Below are 15,259 nucleotides of genomic sequence, written 5' to 3' on the forward strand. Positions count from 1 at the left end.
GTGCACTTTATTAAAGCCATTTAATGTTGTTAGGACAGCAAAAGGAAGCAAGAGAGACCCAACACTATGGCAAGATGAATGGTATTAAACTGACTACCATTACATGAGCACAGAAGTCACAAATGTTGCCGCTATGATGACAATGATGAGAGTAACATATGAAGTCGCACTGATTTGAACTGCTTTGAGTATGTCACACACAGTAAGGACCAAAAAGGAAAAAAAGACATTAATTTAATTCATGAATGTTTAAAATGCCAATCCTGCATGAGAAGTAAACGTGAGGAGGTTATTTGGATTTCATTGAGCACTCTGAAGCCATAATGAGCAAAATAGAATTTCCCTGGTATATGTACAGTAACACACACTTACAGTAAAGTAATAAAGTGACATGTACTGGACTGCTACACAATTTCATGTATTAACCTCAAAGACTGATAGCTAATAAATTGAGATAACATTTATTAAACAATATTTTAAACAATATATTCATACTTCTGGACTAAAGACATCTTATTAGGTACGAGTACTACAACATACAAGTATGGGAGGAAAAATACAATTGTTCAACAAACCCCATTAAAACTACTTTAAAAAGGCTTAATATATATTGCTGGTAATATTTTTTCTTTTTAAGAAAATATAAATTGTGCGACTGAAGCTTACAATACACTGCTGGCAGTGGCGCCAGATTCTGTGGTGACCAGCTGGGAATGGGTCATCCGTCAAGGCGCCGTGTGCTGAGAAACTCCCAGGAAGAGAGGGAAAGAAGAAAAAACTAACCAAGAAAGGACAGCTGGACATCACACGATGCCTGAATCGCTCGCACTTAAACCCAATTGCTGCTATGGTGTTTGTCACGGTGGAATGCTGCAAATATCACAAGATGTGCACAAACAGCAGCCAAACTATAATAAACTCATACAGATACATAAATAAGGGGCAGTGGGGGTGGGAGGTCTTGGAAACGTGTGTGTGTGTGTGTGTGTTTTGGAGGGGGGGGTTGGGTTGACAATGTGAGGAACAAATTGTAGTGTCCAGTCTAGTCCAGCAGTGAGCAGGCTAAATATTAACTCAGTTGATGTGGTCCAGAGCACGAAGCAACTCCTCCCCCTGCAGCAAGTACTGACGACCCTGTAAGGGTGCGTTCACCTCGCAGTCGTCGCGGGTGAGGAGCGGCAGGCCGAAGGAGGAACTGGTGGCCTCTGAAGTGCTGCCAAGCAGGCGACTCGCCAAATCTAAGATCGGAAAAGACCCAGTTGAATCTCTGATGTTCAATTTCAAGTAACACAGTTAACCCTACTTACAAAAAAGAACTAGTTTATTCACCTGAAGACAGCAGAACGATGGTCCTGGTTGTACCAGACCCTGAAGGCTTCAGCTTTTTGCCCTTCTCAACCTGCTCCTGGAGTGAAGTTCCCTGAGAAAGAATGAAAAAAAAAATAAAATAAATAATGACGGTCCCACTTCCAGAAGTCAGATTATACCGACTATGTGTATATGCTGAGGACTAACCTGTTCAATAATCTCTTTTAGGTCACAAATTTTTCTTTTGCGCTGTGCATTCTGAACTGCGAGGGTCCTCAGCGGCACCTCTTTCTCCAACTTTGGGGCTCTGCAGCACACAAAAAGTAGGCCTTAGCTATCCTCCAAAAAAGGTCATAAAAATGTAATATGGCCAAAAAAAGAAAGAAGTTTAAGAGATGTTACCCATTTGCCAAGATGGTGGGAGGATGAGGAGCATCTACAGGCTCCACAGGTGGCGCTGGGGAAGCTGTGCGACTGCCTGGCGCACTGAAGGGGGAGCTGGGATAGCTGTGGATTGGAGTACTCTCGAGGGACTTGACTGATCCACAAGACAAAGGCTCTCCTGGGGGCAGGCTGAGCAGCTGGAAATCATCATCCATGGGAATGTATGGAGCTAACATCTCCAGATCAAAGTCTTCCATTTCCTTATGAGGAAAAAAAAAAGTCAAATGAATAAGAATACAGAAAACTGGTGTTCATGTGATTCATGACTAACTTAATTTAAAAATAGTAAAAAGTTATGCTTTTTCTAGATTTACTACCTGTGTGTTGAAGGGCGTTTTGGGCTCTGTATCAATAGCAAATAGCTTCTCAACCAAGTCTAGCTTGAAGTCCGAGTTCATCTCTGAATCCATGGGGAAGCAGAAGTCCAGTGGACTGCCGGGCTAAAAAGAAGAGAAGTCAAAGGTCATTTTTTTCCAACAGATATTACTGAGTAGTTAAAAATATTAACTGTCAATGTCTAATGTTGACAACAAAATAGTAATTCAGTTTTACCACTGGGGGCCTGTGGCTGGTTGTGGTAGTAGACTGGGCTGGAGTATAGCTCTCAGACTTTGAATCCTCAGAGTTTGTGCTGGACACATTCAGAGGCTCACTGGGTGGCAGAGGGGAAAGAGGCAGAACCAGCTTGTCATCTGTGGAGGGAAGCATTACATCGTTGTAGAGAGGGACATCCTTCAGAAGATGGATATCTGATTCTGTACCTGAGGGAAGACAGAAGTCAGAATGGTTTCATTTAGCAAGAAATAAACCAAGTTATGTTGTTTAAAGAAGTTTAAGTATGTTTAGTCGGGCACTAACCGGGGCAGCTGAATTCCAGGGGGACAATAGTGTCTCCGGCAGCTGGTGCCAGCATGGTGAGGGCTTCAGGCTCTCCCTTTAGGTGGTCATACAGGTTAACCGGCAGCTGGGTGACTGCCGAATCAGTAAGGATTTTGAGTATGTTCATCTTTGGGCCTTTCACCACCACCTCCTCCTCCTGCACTTCCTCCTCCTTCTCCAGTTCAGCCTTCTTTGGCTGGACTGGAGAGAGCTCGACCTGGCTGATCTCGACTACAAGCTGGTCTTCCTCCTGGTGTTCCTCCTTTACCGGCTTCACATCTGCGGTCTGCTTCACTGACAAGATCAGTTTCTCCTCCTGGATGCCACTACAACAGAGGAAGGACACGATGGAATTACGCTGCTGTAAAATTACTACCACTGTATCTCAAGTAAAAAGATGAAAAAAAAACCTAAGGGTAAGGGTTAGGATTAGAGTGTTTCCTCTGAAAGAATGACTTCAGTGAGACTTCAGTGTACCTGAGCACAAAGTTGACACAGACAACACACTGTGGCTGGGAGTTCTTGTTGTTGTAAATGACAGTGGCTTGTGTTTCCACCCACACGAAGCCTCCTTTCTTAGCCAACATTCGGTACTGGCCGGTGCAGACTTGGCCCTTTGCAAACACTAAAAACATCAGGAAAAAACAAAACACAACAAAAGAGGAGAGATTAGAAAAAAATTAGGCCAAATTAAACAGCTAACATCTGTTTTAGACTTTTAAATCCAATTATGTTTAAGATTTTTGTTTATGCTTACAGTTGTGGTGGGTCTTGGTAAGGTGGTCTGAATCAAGAGCATGGTAGTACTCATACACAGAACGATCCAACAGGTCCTCTGGATCATAACCCATGAGATCAGTGATCCTAGAAAAACAAACAATTTATTTAGATTGAATTCTGCAGTACCTACACTGAGCACTAGATGGCTCTATGTCACTACAATAGATAGAGAGGGCGATGCTGATGAGCGCCAATAGCGAGAACATAGGTTTAAGAAGCTGATTTAAATTTGATCCCTGTATAAGCTCTTAAGCATATAAGACTTACTCCCACTGGCAAACTAACCTCTCATCACAATATGTGAACTTCATGTCCATTGTGTGGCGGCTGAGGAAAGTCTTGGTGTCCAGAGGGACCTCAATGTTGGAGGGGTGTGGGATGGGATCGCAGATCAAAACCAGGTAGGGCACAGGTGGCTCCTTTTGTCCGTTGGTGCCCTCTTCGGCCGGGCTGTCATAAACGCGCACGTGACCTGTGCAGTGAAGCACCTGCAGGGGGAACAACAAAGACCCCAAAGGTTACAAGCAGACCATAAAGATCACCTGAAGTGACTTCAACTAGAAAAAAGGAGTATATTCAAACAAATGAATCACTCAGCATTTTAGCCATTGTGCTACAGTTGTGTGATGATTATGGGAAGTACTTTTGTATTCTGTGTGACCACAACTTAGTTTTTAGTTTCAGTCCTTTGACATAATCTGTTAATGAGAAGCATTGCAAATTTAAGATTAAGAGTCACACGACTGTTCATTTCCTTCACACAGTAACATTGTCTGCCATAACTCAATGTAGTTTGCATCATTCACTTTTATGGATGCAAACTAGTTTTCAAACACATTGATCATAAGCTACGCTGACCTTATTCTCCCTCACTCATCAGGACCTACAAAAATGACATCACGTGGACAGCTGCTTACTAGTCTTGTTTTCATCACTCCTCCCTGCTCTTTAGCCCACAATAGCTGTCATCACGTGGCTTTATTATTGCCAACAGCACAGTGGTCCAGCTGTCCTGGAGTATGACATGCTCTAAAGCCTCAAAGGAGGCCAGGCTTTATTAAAATGTTCTGTGAAATATGATTGACTCAGCCAGCAGCCGTGGCGTTGACAAACCGAGATAAACAACGCACATTGGAAATGGCAACACAAATAAATACATTATCGCTTATTACATTACTGCTTCTGATGGCATGTCTGCAAGTGTGTTCCCACCACAGCCTACCTTCCATGTAGCAGATTTGACGTTGACAGTGCGGCCCCTGCTCGTGAGGGTGCACTTCATCCGCAGAAAGAAGCTACGCTCTGTATTTGGTTCCTTGGATTTCTTGGAGCCTGAAATCACAGAAGCAGGAATAATGGAGCCACAGTTACAAAAAGGGGGAAGCTGCTTCTTACATGCTGATTCAATGGTGACCACTTCCATTTATTACTGCCTCTATTTTATAACTTCATATTTTAGTGTTGGGCAACTGCCAGTTTGCATACAGGAGACATCAGGGTGCAAAAGTGGTTGCTGCACCGCTACCAGCCGTTATAAGTGCAGATAACATCAGTGTGCAGTGAGTCTAAAGCAAAGCAGAACAGAACCACGTGTGGGTTCCAATTAAACCTACTGCTAACAAATTACCAGTCACACCAATGTTATGAACCACAGGTCTAAGTACAATTTGTGATACACTAAAATCACAAAACTATAAGCTGACATGAAACAGATTTAAAATTTTGTTGGGAAAAACAAGAAATGTGGCAGCGTAAACTGCAAAGATCGCTGAGGTTCACATACGCACAACTCTGACCTCAATGATCGTGCTGACCTCAGGAATAGACAGAGGAAATGATTGCTTGTTCTCACAGCTTCTTGGTATGAATTTGTCGGCTCAGATTGAACTGCACTTCCTGCTAATTGGAGCACTGGTTGACCTGACACAGTGCTGCGCTTGTTTATTTCTCCCTTCCTCTGTGTTGTAGGTTTCATAAAGAGACACTACTCACCTGTTCTGTGGACTAGCATCTCCCTCAGCTCCTCTTGGTCACAGGGATGTGTGAAGTCAAACACACTGTGTCCAGTCAAGTCAAACTGCAGGGTACAGAGAGAGAGACAAAACTGCTTAGTAACAGTTAACAAATACAGGATCTAAACTTTTTCTCTCATGAACCAAATTTCAAATCACTTTAATTTCAAAGACACACAATTCAGAACTGTATTTGCACAAAATTAACTGTAGAAAATACTGTACTATATTATACAGTCAACGCAACAACTCCTTCGCCCTGAATTTTGCACTTTTGTCTCCTCCGATCAATCTCTTGCTCTGTGCTTCTCCCTTCTGACACAGCAGGTCAAATCAAACCAACCTGTGCAAGCCCGAGGCACTTGCTGACATTCTCGGAGAGATAGATCATATCTCCATCCTCGGACAGCACCATGAGAAAGCCCTCCAGAGCTTTTAGGTAGGAGCTGTTTAGCTGCATATCAAGCTCTGCATCTTCCTCTGTTGGTGGCTCATCTAAAGGAGAAAAGAGGAGGAGGAGAGGAGGGAGAATATGAGGTAGAGGGACGCAAGGGGGGGAAGCAAAGGAAAAGGAGATCAGGCAAATGACTTGGAAATATCCTATTATTATACCCTAACACGTTCTTCCTAATTATTATAAACAAATCAAATTCAAATTTACACTATGGACCTGTAACTGAAACCTTATGGGGCTACATGACATAAACAATGGCTGCACAATTCAATAATCAGAAGAGTGTAAAGAAACAACTGTGCACAAAGCTGAACTGCTCATCATTAGGTAGAATAACATACAGATACTGACCAGTGGAAAGCAATTTTCTCATGCGCAGGTAACTGATGGTGAGTCTCATGATTGAGGCCTTGTCCAGGCTGGAGCTGACACTGTGGGACAGGGGCAGCTGCTGGGCCAGCTCGTAAAACACCTCTGACTCCTTCCCACGCCGGCATCGTGCTGCATCCCTTGATTTCTCCTTCCTGCGCTCTGAGCTCGCTCTGCTGGACAAAGGTAGTGGATCAGCCACAGCTCGGACACATACCGGGTTTGTTATGCACACTGCTAGACCTGACATCCCTCCTTTCTACAGTCTACAGTGTCTAGAGAATGCTGCGGCAGCTGGAGTCCGCAACAAGCAACCTCACGGCCAAGCCACCGTCTAGACCCCCCGTCAGACTCATTTACATGCATGGCTATCTGCAAGAATCTTATTGGCTGTTGACCAAAAGAAACTGAGTCCTCCCACTCAAAGTGATTGGCTGGGAGGATAGTCATAGATTCTCCTGTCTCTTGGTGCACGGCCAAGCTACAGTGCAACATCAATCATCATGATGTTTACAAGCCTGGTTCAACCGATCTATGGGGACGAGAGATGACAATACCTGCACCAACACAGGGTAAACACACAAGCACACTAACACAGTGACACACTGCGAGTGACCTTCACCTACCAGGACTAACAAATGATCACAGTTTCATTTATGTTAGTGGCTCATGACTGCTTCTGCTGACCGTAGCTCGAGTTTCGATCTTACATTTAATCCAGGCAGTGATCGAAGGTCTGCCTAATGGACTCTCAGAGGACTGTAAAACACCAAAAATCTTTAAAGTGATAAAAATAGCAAAAGCCACTATTAAAAAAACCCAACAACATTTTCTTATTTTTATATTCAACTGGAGAGAGAAACATTTAACAAGGCACAGATTTGGTGTTTTATTTGCACTGTTGTGCAATACAGATTCTTGTATGACCACAAACATAAATAGACTGGAAAATCATCATCCTAATTGTCAACCACACTGCTCGACTTTAACCCAAATGCATTTAGATGACACTGGACCAGCATGACAAGGAAATGTCATGGATGGAATGGATGGAAGCTCAAAAGCCCTTGGCTATGAAACACACACCTAATTGAAATTGATCTGTTACGCACTTACAGCACTGACCAAGGCCATGCTGTTATTTGAGGCTCTCCAACAAGAAAAGGGGCCGGCTAACTAAAATTAGCCTACTGTATATCAAATCACCTGGCAGGGTGTGAGGATGCATTTTTTCCATCAACTATATAATATGTGCAAACTCCTGTGCAACGTAATTAGTCCTTTGGGGCAGAAGGATTTGCACAAGTCTAGGCAAGGCATTTGTCCCGCGGGAAGTTGCAAACACGGTGCTGAGAGCAAGAAAAGCAGTCTGTAAACATGTGAGGCATCTCCCAACAAAGCTGCGCAAACGAAAATCTAAACATGAATGCAGTGACCACTTTTCAACCCAGGGAAAAAAGAGAGAGAGAGAGAGAGAGAGAGAGCAAAACCATACTGGATAACAGCCAATCCACACATGTACATGATCTCTTTCCTGCTTCCTCCACTCCTCACCAGGCAAACCATGCATGTAGATATAAACTAGAGAATCTTGAATTCTACAGTGAGGAAGCCAACACCTCTTTAATGTTGGGGCAATGTCAATACATACATTCATCATCTGATTATTTCTATCCTAGGGTAAGTTCAGGATACAGCACCCACATGCACAGGGCATGAAGGTCACTGAGTGGTATGATGACTATGGAAATGATGTGAGTCATATGCTGTGGTCACAGTAACAAATTAAACACTTATGAGGGATTTGGGACCGACTTGTAAGAGAGGGCTCCATCTTCTTCATCCAAACACCAAATAAGGCAAATAAGGGAATATCTTCTGGAAGAATGGTTTCATCCAGAGTTCCTGAGAATTGACTAAATCAGTGCAAAAACATTGTGGCCCACAAACCTTAGTAACACACTTCCTTGTATTATTTTTCCAATTATCGCCCCTTCTTAACTGTAGCAATTTAAAAAGTATATGATGAAGTAGGGCTGCTTGAGTATGACAAAGGTCATTATAAAGGTAATTCTGGCTAATATTGATGACACAAATATTTAAGGTTTCTGAAACCTCATGCATTTGTTGTTCTTCAAAGTTCTTGAAACCAAAATCTTTGAAAGAAGAAAAAGAGCTTTTACTAAATTTTGATAATCAAGGTCTCTCTTACTCATCTTGGCTCAAGCTGGAATAAACCTGTTACAGCCTGCAAGAGGACCGAGTATGGACTTTTATAAAAGGGGGAAACTGCACAAGCAGAAAAAAGCTGGTTTATTATCTATAATAAGACTATTATAATTAAAAGTCTCACCTAGCTACATGCAGCATCAGTGAAACTACCAAGATGAAGCTTGGTAGGATAAACTATGAGCAATTATGCAGCTGCCTGGATTTAAAAGCAAATGCTAGGATGGTTTTTTTTTGTTTTGGGGCGTGTGTTACATTAAATGTACTTTTTCTCAGTTTCTTTCTTTCTTGCCAACCAAGAAATCCGAACTCAATTTTTCAACTCAAGCCAAAACCCAGAGCGCATTCAGGACTTTAGTGAACAAGTTAATCATCTTCCAAATGAAGTGCGCAGGTAGCCACGGTTATGCTAATGCAAACTGAGGAGAGTGGACAAGCAAAGAGAGAGAGAGCGGTTCTGTTAAAACAGCCAGAGTTGGGACAAGATAAGGCTAACTATATTTACTGAGGAGACTCCATCTGTTGCATCACTGCAAAGCAGAGGGACATTTGACACTGAGCATTTTCCATTTACCTCACTATACAACAGCATATCACCCCCTAACCATCATAAATGTCAACAAAAACAGCTGCAGCAGCAAAACAATAAAAACACAGAAATCAGCAAAAGGATTAGACGAGACTAAAACTAATGCACATTATCATCAAAATACTTTGAATAAAACTAAAACAATATCAAGTAACAAACTGAGACTTTTGGTGGTGTATTAACCAAGAGTAAACCTCTTGAAGATTGTTTATATGTACTGTAAACAGATTTCAAGCCAAGCAGCAGTTACACCCATACACGCATGCACATCCACCGTTACTATTGTCAATACCATGGACAAATATTTACAACACCCTCTGTAAACTCTGTTGGACACAGCCAGGATATCTGGTCATAATAAGAGCAGTTCTGTCAGTATGCATAACACAATCACCTCCAGCCTACTCAATTAATTGGGTCAATTTATCATTACAAACTAAATGATCACAAATGGTTAACAAGGCCACACACAGGACACACACTGAGAAACTTCTCTTGCTGAGCAGCTCATCGCGACTGAACCATTAGCCTGCCATAAGCTTTTTCTTTTGTAGTGGCGAACTCTGTTGTATCAGGTCCTCATGTAAATCCTGTCCAAATGAAGCCGACAAGTAATACTGCACCAGAATACAACCCTACTGAATAAAGAGCCATTACAAAGGTTATTTATCTCATTTACCTAAGGCTTCACTGAACAGAACAGTACTGTGTACCTCTTATGAAACATTTAAAAGCACCACTGATAAGGATACAGTAGAGAAGTAGTAAATTTATAGGTCATAAACAACAGCAGACAGTTTCTAAAGTTTTCCATTTGGACAATAGTCAAACACCTACTTCACTTTTGTGCTTTTCTAATTCAGTTGTGACGCTAAATTACGAAAATCTAAAACCGCTACTATGTGATAACCGCCTCCACCATTTCAAAGCTTGAAATCAGCTTTTATCTTTCCCTAGGAACACCCAGATCACTTGACGTTAAAACAAAGGCCACCAGAGAGGCCATCATTATGCAACAGGATTAAAGCACATGGTCATGTCTGCCCAGCTGCCCTCTACTTGCCCCACAGCAGTCACATTTTGTAGTACTGCTCACTTTAGACTTGTTTGTGAATGAGCGCTATTACATAAACAAAATGTATTTGGCTTGTAGCCAAGGAGTAGAGATTAATAGAAAAACAAAACAATCCACAATAAAATTCGGTGTGAACAATGCTAGCAGAGTTTCCTATAAATCTTGTTACTAGAGGCCGTCCCTTTTTTTTTTTTTTTTTTTTTTTTTTGTAAAGACAAACACTCCATCCTGTTCAGTGTGACACCAAACTATTATATAACCAGCTCTGGAGAAACAACACTGCCCAATGTAGGGAGAAAATCAGAACAGGGCTCAAAATAACTCCTTTAAAAGTCAAATTAATCACTTGCATAATAGCCACATGACGCAATATTTTTGTAAATCGCAAACATACACAAACTCCTGTGTGTTTAGTTGTTAGTGTGACATCTTAGCACATCTTATTGGGTTTTAAAATTTTTGCACACAGCAGTGGATTAGAAAAGTGATATTCTGTGCAATAAAGAGCCTTCTGAATAAAATAAACAAACAAACATTAAACTGAATAAACATTTGTGGTGACTGTAATAATACACACTCAGACACTTTATTGGGCACACCTTGCTCGTACTGGGTTGGACCCCTTTTGGCTTTAAAAACTGCTTTAATTTTTTGTGGCACAGATGCTGCAAATTTGTTTGCTCCCTATCATGCAAATCCTCCCAATCCACCACATCCCAAAGGTGCTCTACTGGACTGAGATCTCGTGACTGCGGAAGTCATCAGAGTACAGTGAGTACAGTTTGACATGACTTGAGCTCTGTGAAATAGCCTATTATCCTGCAAGGTGCAGTCACCAGAAGATAGATACACTGTGGTTATAAAGGGATGGACAGGGTCAAAAACAATACTCAGGTAGGCTGTGGTGTTTAAACAATGTAAGGCACTAAGGGGTATAAAGTGTGTCAAGAAAATATCACCCACATTATTACAGCACCAGCAGCCGCATGAACTGCTGCTACAATGCAGGATGGATCCATGCTTTCATGCTGCTTACACAAAATTCTTTTGTCCAATTTTTAAAAGCCTATGTGAACTATAGCCTCGGTTTCCTGTTCCTAGTTGGCAGGAGTGGTGCCAGGCTTACAAATAAAAAAAAAAAAAAAAGAGTAATTTCACCTCAAGTTAAAATAATTTCAACAAGCCATAGTTAACTCAAATCACCTCCATTTGTGGAGCACATAACAAGCTAACTACTACTACAGCTGATTACATTTATTCCATGAACACCCACTGACTCAACTGCAGCTTTGATAACAAGAGCCACTCAGCAGGACTTCTGGGTGTTCTAGTCTGACTGACTCACCAGAAGTGGACGTTACAAATCAACCTCAAACCAACGGAACTTGCGCTGGCTTCCCGTGTCTTCACTGACCATGCTTCGATTTTAAACGTGCTCAAAGGAAAAAAACAAAAAACAAACTTGGAATGACAACATGAAATGATAAATTAAAAAATGGGCCTTTCATAAATCTAGTAGTCAAAGCTCTAGTAGAGCTTTGACTACAAATATTGTTTAATGTGAAATTATCATGATTTAGCTTATATGCTCCTTCTCACATGGCAAAGATCACTGACTTTACCGTTTGCTCATGTGCGACATGTTGCCCTTCACACCAAAAAAGTAAAATTACATTACAGCAAACCATAGAGCTATTTGTGACCTAAAGTTTCCAAAATATAAAAGTAGAATATAATATGGATAGAGATCCATTGTTTATACAACAGTTCACAACACAACCCCAGCAGGGGCTTTCCTCTACTTTTCTGTAAAGTGCTTTTTTTGCTTTAAGAAAATCAGTCATCACAATTAAAGCTTTGAGGGCCTGAAGTGAATGTTTATTCAAATGTTGGATAAATGTGAGCCTTCAGCACACATTTTTTGACTTATTTGGAAAAACCAAAACAAAAAAGTCCATAAAAAACAAAAACAAACACACCCCCTATGCTTCATATTATCAAGTAACCCAATTTCTCTTTCAAGTTCAGACTAGCCTGCTACTTGAATCCCTCAAGGGAACCAGGAAATTACAAGCTAGCGAATTGTTACACACACACACACACACACACACACACACACACACACACACACACACACACACACACACACACACACACACACACACACACACACACACACACACACACACACACACACACAGACATTTGGCCACTCCTATTGACGTCAAGCCCTAGTGATTAAGAGATGAGACAGAAGTAATACTACAAAGGCACCTCACAGACACCAGCCAGATCTGCATCAAACCAGACTGCACGCTGGAATTTTTTTTTCAACACATTTTAATCTACATGTCAGCCTTTCACCTAAACTCCAAATTAGGTGACAATAAGCAAAGCCCCTGAATGCAATCTACACTAAAATATGGTGACTGCCTGGAAATGGAGTATTCATTTGTTAAAAATATCTACAGGGTGACCAGTGTCACAGTTACCTTCCTTATGTAACTACGCAGGTAACGGATAAACACAACAGTCATGATAAGATCTCAACAACAGCCTGGTGCGCTTTTTAGGATGTTCAATTAAACCAGTTTGCACCCATGTTGAGTTGCCAATGTTTCAAAAATGTCGTTCTGACAAATGTTTCACCAAACGTTTTTAGAGATCCTCCCACCATATTTTGCATCATAATATATTTTGCATCATTACACATAACAAGTTTTCCTTAAAGACAACTGCATATACACATGGCAAGCTTTTCTGAAAACAGTGTTATTCTAACTATTTTGCCATCAGCCTACCTGCAGGTTGTTTTCACTTTCATGACTTTCACCATCTTATGACCACCTTTTTTGGTGTTTTTTGTGTTTTTAATCTGAGGATTCACTCTGTTCATCAGACTATTTTTTGGTCTCGTGACTGCTGTTACCATTCTAACCATCTTTTATCCTCTGTTTGCTTTGTAGTCTAATCTAAGCTTTATACACAGAAGCATAATCTCATCACCTGTCTGCCTATTTTAGAACATCCAAGAATGATAGAAAGGCCCAGATGAATAATCCGCTTGCTGCAGAGTAGAGGCAAGTTATCCTCTTCTATAGTCAATACTAATAACCACTTTTTCACTCAAGCACAGCAATAAAACCCATGAAAATCTGCTACATATTGCAGTAGTCTTGCTGGATTAATCCCTGTGCAGTTGAGTTGTATTACAGTCGTACACATTTTATTTGTTGTGGGAAAGTAATGGTTACAGTGGCTAAATGTTAAGGATTTCCTACATTTAATAATAAAGGTTCTAGCCACCAGACCTGTGATAGAAATATGTTAACCACTTTTAAGTAAGGTTTACTTAAAAATAATACCAACCTTAAATATTAGGTGTTATTATTTTATTTTGACTGATTGTTTTTGTATGCACTGACTTCTGAAAAGTAAGGTGACAGACTGTTTAATAATGTGCTTCTCACCCAGAAAGGCCCGTTTGGGGCTGGAAAATCCTCGTTTTCCATCACACACACCTTTGGGCTCTGATAACTTGTAATAGCCATACTTATTTGTTTTTTTGTATTTTACCTAAACATTAATGAATTAGTTATTTTTTAAGATACAACTCAACTTATTTATGTCAAAATGGTTTATCAACTTTCTCTTGTTCTAGCACACAGACCTCCAAATGAAGACTTATTATCAATTGGGCTTCTGTAAAAATAAAAGTTACTAGCCACTAACATGATATTATGGCACTCTGATGATTATTAAAGTTGATCACTCTGGTGGGGGTGGTGGATTTTGTGCAATTGATATTGCTCAGTATTGAGGGGGTACAGTATATTCTACAAGGCTTTCCAAAATAAGATAATTATGCCTACTTCTGGTTTTATAGTTAACCACAAATCCATACGCAGAAATCTCATACCAAGGCCTGCTCCCCAAAAAAAGCCTCAACGTTACAGCAGAAACCGCACACCACACTGATCACATGAGCGCTGGCAGCCTTTCACTGAAGTGTCAAGGTTGGCACCTAAAGTCCAAACAGTACACCACCAGTGATACACTATTAATAAGCTATATAATAAGCAAAGTGTCACACTCAAAACAAATGTAAATAACGCTCATGTTGCATGCAGGAAGTCTTAACAATGGTCACAAACAAAAACGTTGCTGGCTAAGTAGCACTTACTTAACGTAACGTAAGTAAGTAAGTAAAAAAATACTAAGTCTAGATTGATGTAAAGGGTAGTGACCAGTTGATGCTGTTTACCTGTTAACTCAACATTTTTTGACAAAGTTTTTATTAGGTTGACCTACATTTTGCAGGCTAGCGGTGTTAGCCGCTTGCTAACAGCGCTGCTAGCCGACACATTTTGACGAAACACACCAAACTAGCCTTTAACCTTGAAAAAAAGGCCACAGTGTCGCAGGTCTCACAATAACCAAACGCTAAATAGAGACACATATTTTCCAGTTATGCTTAAAAACTGGGCCCATACGTAGCATTAGCCGGCACTGGTCTTACCTTTTCTTTTCGGGTACAGTTCCTGTGTCCATTTCAGGACGAAAAGACCTGTGTGGAGTCTCTCTATCGGTATAGAGCTGTGTTCGGGCCCGTCGAGAAATGAACCAAAATCCCACGATTTTCTACCGATATCAGTCCGTAAATCCTCAAGTGGATTGCATAAGAGTCCTCTCTTTGTGGATTTAGTTCAACAAATCAAACTCTCGACCGCTAAAAGCAGATCCTCCGTCGACTTTGCTTCTGAAATATTGCCACGCTGGAGAGACGTTCAATTGCCGAGACAATGTTGCTTCAGAGTAGAGGTGTTCACTCCTCCTCCGTTCCGGGGACGCGCAGTCACACGCTTCTTTTTTTTTTTTTTTTTTTTTTTTTTTTATCGAGGACGCGCACAGGAAATCGTCCCACCGACAAACGACAGATTGCTGTAATTTTAAAGAAGAGCCTACAACAGCGAGACAAACAGCGTCTGTTAATAGCTAAATATCACTCTGCGGTAAATAAACACATGTAATAAAATAAAACAGCACTGTTTTAAATGGTGTTAAATGTAGAGTTCTTTACAAAAGCTGTTCATAAACAGTCATAGTGAGTTATACCACAA

The 15,259-nt window shown here is 41.0% G+C and overlaps 1 protein-coding gene across 2 annotated transcripts; it reads right to left on the reverse strand.

Annotated features, from left to right (window-relative positions):
• Position 1: 1 nt before the first annotated feature.
• hif1aa (hypoxia inducible factor 1 subunit alpha a) lies at positions 2 to 14,979 on the reverse strand. Of its 2 annotated transcripts, none has more exons than XM_031758176.2 (15): positions 14,659 to 14,979; positions 6,229 to 6,422; positions 5,767 to 5,918; positions 5,404 to 5,488; positions 4,634 to 4,743; positions 3,697 to 3,899; positions 3,389 to 3,495; positions 3,109 to 3,256; positions 2,611 to 2,957; positions 2,305 to 2,513; positions 2,070 to 2,192; positions 1,711 to 1,952; positions 1,516 to 1,615; positions 1,330 to 1,420; positions 2 to 1,238 (listed from the first exon to the last, which is right to left on the reverse strand). In XM_031758176.2, exons 1-15 carry the CDS (start codon positions 14,688 to 14,690, stop codon positions 1,075 to 1,077), a joined length of 2,307 nt encoding a protein of 768 aa, XP_031614036.1. In that variant the 5' UTR covers positions 14,691 to 14,979; the 3' UTR covers positions 2 to 1,074. The 2 variants fall into 2 exon arrangements, with proteins under 2 accessions (XP_031614036.1, XP_031614037.1); XM_031758177.2 differs by having other exon boundaries at positions 6,229 to 6,419; positions 14,659 to 14,978.
• Positions 14,980 to 15,259: the final 280 nt, after the last annotated feature.

The sequence above is a fragment of the Oreochromis aureus genome, linkage group 19 (assembly GCF_013358895.1).
Source record: "Oreochromis aureus strain Israel breed Guangdong linkage group 19, ZZ_aureus, whole genome shotgun sequence".
In the NCBI taxonomy this organism is placed as follows: Eukaryota; Metazoa; Chordata; class Actinopteri; order Cichliformes; family Cichlidae; genus Oreochromis; species Oreochromis aureus.

Coding starts and splice junctions, on each gene's coding strand:
- hif1aa (XM_031758176.2), bottom strand. CDS start 14,690: ATGGACACAGGAACTGTACCCGAAAAGAAAAG. Junction 3,496..3,696: donor TTCACATATTGTGATGAGAG/GTTAGTTTGCCA, acceptor TTGTTTTTCTAG/GATCACTGATCTCATGGGTT. Junction 1,239..1,329: donor CATCGTTCTGCTGTCTTCAG/GTGAATAAACTA, acceptor TTCCGATCTTAG/ATTTGGCGAGTCGCCTGCTT.